At 36.4% G+C, this 6,000-nt stretch overlaps 1 protein-coding gene across 4 annotated transcripts in view; it reads right to left on the reverse strand.

The window, feature by feature from the left end:
- DENND1B (DENN domain containing 1B) overlaps positions 1-6,000 on the reverse strand; it is a 121,274-nt gene that overhangs the window by 52,626 nt on the left and 62,648 nt on the right. For all 4 annotated transcript variants that reach the window (XM_072420046.1, XM_072420047.1, XM_072420045.1 and 1 more), the window contains one exon: positions 5,528-5,638. In XM_072420046.1, the coding sequence (XP_072276147.1) occupies positions 5,528-5,638 (111 nt within the window). The remainder of the gene's footprint in view (positions 1-5,527; positions 5,639-6,000) is intronic.

Here is a 6,000-nt window from a genome sequence, read left to right on the forward strand (position 1 = left end):
CCATTCACCTCTGGTGCTTTGTGATTGGCTGAGGTTTTCTTTTTCTCAGCCATTGAGCAGTAGACTTGAAAGGGGAGACTGGTCCCCATTCACCTCCAGTGCTCTGTGATTGGCTGAGAAATAGGAAACCCTGATGACAGCTCAAGCATCATCAGGATTTCCTTTCCTCAGCCAATCACGAAGCACTAGAGGTAAAAGGGGAGCCTTGTCATCATTTAACCCCTAGTGCCCGGGGATCCTTCACTGTCAGGAGGAGTCCCACAGCTGCTTCATTCATAACATGAGCACAGCCGTGGGACTCCTCGTGACAGTGAACCTGTAAAAAAAAAAAAAATGTTTAGTTACACAAACACACACAAAATAAATAAAATGATTTAACATGAAAGCCTCCTCTTATTTTTTACACATATTTTAACCCTTTCAGGGCTTGAGTAAGGGGGTTGTATGTACCCCTGTACTCATTCCCCAGGGTGGGGTGGTGGAGATCTAGGAGTCTCCTTATTAAAAAGGGGCTTCCAGATTCCAAAGTTCTCCAAAAAACGCCTATAAAAGCCCCATTGTTTTCAATGAAAGCTTTCATAAAAAAAACTTAAAAACACTTGTAAAAGCCTTCATTGAATCCTATGGGAGCCTTTTCAAGCGTTTTTCCACGTTGTCCCTGTGTTTACCCTGCATTTTAATTTTTTTAAACGTTGCAAGCAACGTTTAGGATGAAGCACCTAAACGTGCCTCAAGGAAACGTCCTGGTGTAGATTAGCCCTAGATTAGGGGATTTCAAACATGGGCTTTAAAAGCCTCCAGTTAAACGCTGGGTAAACAGTCCATGTAGACTAAGCCTAAACACAAAAATAAAATTATGAAAATTTACTGTTAAAGGTTTTTGCAGTCAAAGTCACAAAGTTTGCTGTTTAAAAGCAAGGTTTTCTTATAGGAAAAATGCCACAAAAACAGATAATATAACAACAACATGATTCAATTAATACATTTCTAACATTTCAATCATAATCAGAATCTTTTCAATCAGATAATCTGCTTCTTCTTCATTGCTGTTCATTAAAAATCAAATTATTATGCAAAAGAACATCAGATACTCGCTCCAGTCAAGGACTGTAAATTTAGGGTCCTATAATAGCAATCCTGGTACTGGTGTCTGTAGACTGAATGGGCATGATTTGTCAAAGCTCTGCAAGGCTGCAGAAGGGTAAACCTGGGTGATCCAACAAAACTGAAATGTTTTCTTTTTTTAAATCATTTGCCATGATTTAATGAAGGGACAGCTTTTTCGTATATATATATATATATATATATATATATATATATATATATATATATATATACAGACTCCTAACTGTAAAAATATAGAAGTGTAACTTTTGGAGCCAAGAAAAAAACATATCAATTAAACATATCTACTCATCAGTATACTGTGAAACAAAACTCTTATGCATAGTCCACTGCATAGAGTTTATCTTGCATCTTTGGTATTCCTCCTTTCAAATTGGCCATCTAAAAAAGATTTATAGCAGAGACCATGAAAAGATATACAGGATTAGGCTTTTCAGTGAATTGTAGGAGTATGGCTGGGTGAGGTCTTGTTTTCATTTCTTGCGTACACGTATAAATATATTTTTTGTAATAATTAGCCTTTCTTGTTCTGAAAAAACATTGCCCTAGAACACTGCCAGCCTGTAAAGGTGAACCTTATCGCCTCTCTTCCCCCAGATAAACGTAACTCACTCCTTCTGATGGAATGCTTTGGGAGAGAAAAATGGGATGTTCTGTGCACCAGTAAGACGCCAGAAAAAATATTTGTCTTGCAAAGTCTTTCCTAACTATTATAGACTTTGGTAAATACAGTAGATGTTGCTAAACGCGAGAATACTTTTTTTTTGTAATACTAAAAATTTGCCACCTAAAACAAATTAAACTCCCCAAAAGTTAAATATTATCTTCAGGAAGCCTTTTAACAAATGTGCATAGTTCCACAGAAACCATTTCTGGCAAACCTTACTCAGATTAATCCAAGTCTAGTAATTCATATCAAGATTTTTTTTATTGGATTTTTACATTATTGCCTTAAAAAACATGATCTCATGTTCAATAAAACAAAACTAATTTTGCCCCAAAACAAAAAAAAATCTACAGAAGAGACCACAAGAAGGCTTGAATAATGACCTATTTGAGAATAACCCCTGCCTCTTCCAGGACACCCTTACTGCCCTTTTAATTCAACATCAATAACCTAAAACTACGCACCCCCCAAAAGTCACACCTGCTTCTCTGTGTTACATGTGGTAGCAGCATAACATCACTAGAAGAGATAATGATGTGTGGCATGGTGATCACTAATGAGGATGCTTTACCAAGACAGGAAAGGGTTTCTTGGCAAGTGGAGATAAAAGGTGTTGAAGGCTTTATGCAAGAAGAAGAGGAGGACACTAATCTTACTGAAGAGAAAATTGTAACCCTTTGTCACAGGTCTGCCATGGTGTCACCCTGCCTCCTAACAGGACAGCAAGCCTTCTCTTTCACTCTTTTCCCTTTTGATTTTCTTCAACTTATTCCGTGTACCCAACCTTTCTACTACAGCCCTCTTTTCTGTTTTTTTTTTTTCTTCTGCCTTCAGTGTTGTCTTTTTTGTCATTTACCTGGCTGGCATGGAGCACTAGGCAACATGCTCTGGACACCAGATTACTTTTTCAGCCAACCCTCCAGTATAGTGTCTGAAGAACTGCTCCCAACCATTGCACATTTCTAAGCAGTAGCTACAGGTAGAGAGTTTTTTTTTAGGCTTGATTTTTGAATATTTAAACAATGCATAAAGTTAAGACAATTAAGAAAACTGCAAGATGGTAGTTTAAACAGATTGTGTTATAACACACTCCAACCTTCACCCAATATGTCCAAAAACACTAAACAAAAAGAAAAAATAGAAAACAAAAGCATGTTAGTTAAATGGGTTCTTGTACTGAACTCCATAATTATAGGAATTGAAAGTTGCCAGAATACATTTCCTCCTACAGTGTTTATTTTGTTTTAATCAAATTGACCCAAAACCAGGATCGTTTCCATTCAAGCTGAAGCTTGCACCTAATGTTTTAAGCATTTCAAAAACACCTTCAGTTGGATCCAAAGGGTTCACACATTTTTGTACTGCAACTATATACAAGCAGTGGGAAATGGCGTTAACCACATTGCCCATATCACCCACTGCATACCTTGATGTGACCTGACAGAGTGTAACCCACTTTACCCTAATCTTGTAATCCTTATAAAGTCACTTCTCTATCATAGCATAACAGATAGCATGAATAGAAAAACGCAATTAATCAAAGGCAAGGAAACCATTGTGTACCAATGTGTAAGGACTGAAGTTCAGTAGATTAGAACAGGGTGGAGGGGGCTTATAGAGAATACTCTAAAAAAGAAACCTCTTGGTTCACAAAGAAACATCTATGTGCATCCAGGTGATGGCAGACTCTATTGTATGAAGCTCTTCACTGGTTTTTATGTGCTTTCTGCATGTGTGAATAATCAGAAAACTCATTATGTTGCTCAAGAGTTTCATGGAACCAATGAAATGAAAGCATGTTAAGAACTCTTAATAAACAGAAGAAAAAAGGGAAAAAAAGTAAATTTAGTTAATGTATTTAAAGCACAATTTCTACAAGTCGGTCCTATTCCGCAATATTTTTTTAAAAAAGTGAGCAGGTGGATAGTGAAATGAATCACATATTTAGAAGCTGTCTGAAAGAGACTGAATGGGAGAAGAAAGCTTTTTTTTTGTCAAAGAATGGTACAGACACACAAGTGCCCTGAAATATGGTAATATAATAATACTATGAATGACCTACACAATGGTTACGACCCCTAAAAACCTTTAAAATAAATGTGTTCTAGTCTACAAAGCACACACTTTGCACCCATGCTAGAATCTCTGTAAATCCCCCATCTACACTGTCCTACTAAAGATATGGAATTCTACATTTCAACCACTGAATACCATGACTATGTGGCATTTCCAGTTGAAGCTCGCCTTTGTATTCATTAAATATTATTGTTAAGTGGCCTGGAAGCTAACTGATGATAACTGTCATTGGGTTGGATCAAAAGCATATTAGACATTTAACAGTTTAAAGGTTCATTGAACAAGAAAAGAGTCCCTGGGTAGGTACACAAATTTTTAAAACCTATGTGTAGCTTAAACTGACACAAAACACAATTCCCATTCTGTGAATAAACAAATCCTTAATACAGACATCTTATATATTAGTGACTTTCCTTTTTTTTTTTTTTTTATAAAAAAAATATTATACAATTTTTGTATAGCAAAACAAGATATTAACATTTCTTAAAGTTACAGTAATACATGTAAATCATAATAGGACTGGTCATGGTGATGACTTTAGTCAGGCAATCCACTTGTGTTTTGTAATTGTGTAAAGGATAGGAACCCTGGATTTAACATACTACCTCAGAAGAATAAATGCTTCTTAAGACACTTGTAGTCTGTGTATAAAAAATCTAGCACTACTTTCATTGGTATGAGCGGTACTTGTTTTCAACAGTAGCATCTGCTTTGTGTCAAGATAAAACATGGCAAAGTGTCATAAACCTAGAGGTAAAGTCAGAAAACTCCTGACCTAGGTAAATATAGCACAGCAGGCTAAAAACAATATGCTTTAGGCATTTGGCAGCAGTCACACATCCTGCAAAAAAAAAAAAAAAAAAAAAAAAAAACCTAAAGCTGTGGTCACATGACTTTCAAGCCTGAAACTCCCCTGTGCACCTCTAGAAGAATGCCCAAATCGTGCAGGCAGTTCCAACTGGGTGTCCAGCTAAAAAAGAAGAATTTGTAGACACCTCTCTTGGTTGTATGTGTTGGTTTGCCTCACCCCACGCACCCCACGCACTTGGATAAGTGGGTTATATTAGTAGAAAAGAACACAAGGAAAATAGAGGGGTGTTTGACTGGCAATTGTAGTTTATATGTTCAAATTGTGCAACAAACAAATATTGTCTATAGAACACATTCAATCCATACAATAATTTTAAACAAAGTGCACAACATTGGCAGCAGTCTAGTAGTGAGGTATTTTCAGATAAGAAAAATGAGTCAGTAGCAGTGATTTGAACTACAAGAGACAGGCAGGGACCAACCATCCGCAGCACTGGATCATTAGTAACCCCGCACACAGAAGTGGTGCTGTAATGGGACCTTGATAACAGAATTAGGCAGGTATGGAAAACCTAAAGACATGTAGTGATGGGCAAGGAGTGGGGTGGACAGGAGATGCATTATGACCCAAATACACATACAACAACAAATGTTTTGAACAAACCTCATGAGAGGCATGCCATGTGTAAAAGTACATTTACAGGTGCAAATGAAGGCAAGCCTTTACTGGACCTGAACTCTAATCTCTTTGTGGGTGGGCCTGCTGGTAAAAGCAATGTAAAAGAACAGAAGGGGTGAACCTACTATTTCAGAGATCACTGTACATATTAAACAAACAGAACTGCTTACCGTGCTTAATTTTCTTGAGGTGAAAATGATCCTACGTTCGTGCAGCATGCTGGCATAGATCTGAAGCATATTATTTACATCAACTGCTACAAAATACTCTGTTAGGTTCCTCTGTACAAAAAAATATATATATTTTAATGACAGTGACATTATGACTTTCTTTTTAAATAAGTGTTTGATCACATATACAAAACTGTGCAAAATATTAGAGCACTTGGAAAAAAAATGCTGTAAATTAGAAATGCTATACAAAAATGGAATAGTTTGTTTTAGTACTCAAGAAATTACCCAAAAAGTGGTTTAAATAGTAAAAAAAAAAAAAAAATTATTTTTATTTTTTTTTTACACATATTTGCAAATCAACCCATTTTGAAAAATGTGTGAATCTTGAGTATTGTGCATTGTTACCTGTTCTCTTTGTACAAGTTTGTTGTTGTTTGCTGCAGGAGGGAGTGGATTGCTCCCTGAAGCTG

The sequence above is a fragment of the Pyxicephalus adspersus genome, chromosome 8 (assembly GCF_032062135.1).
Source record: "Pyxicephalus adspersus chromosome 8, UCB_Pads_2.0, whole genome shotgun sequence".
Taxonomy (NCBI): domain Eukaryota; kingdom Metazoa; phylum Chordata; class Amphibia; order Anura; family Pyxicephalidae; genus Pyxicephalus; species Pyxicephalus adspersus.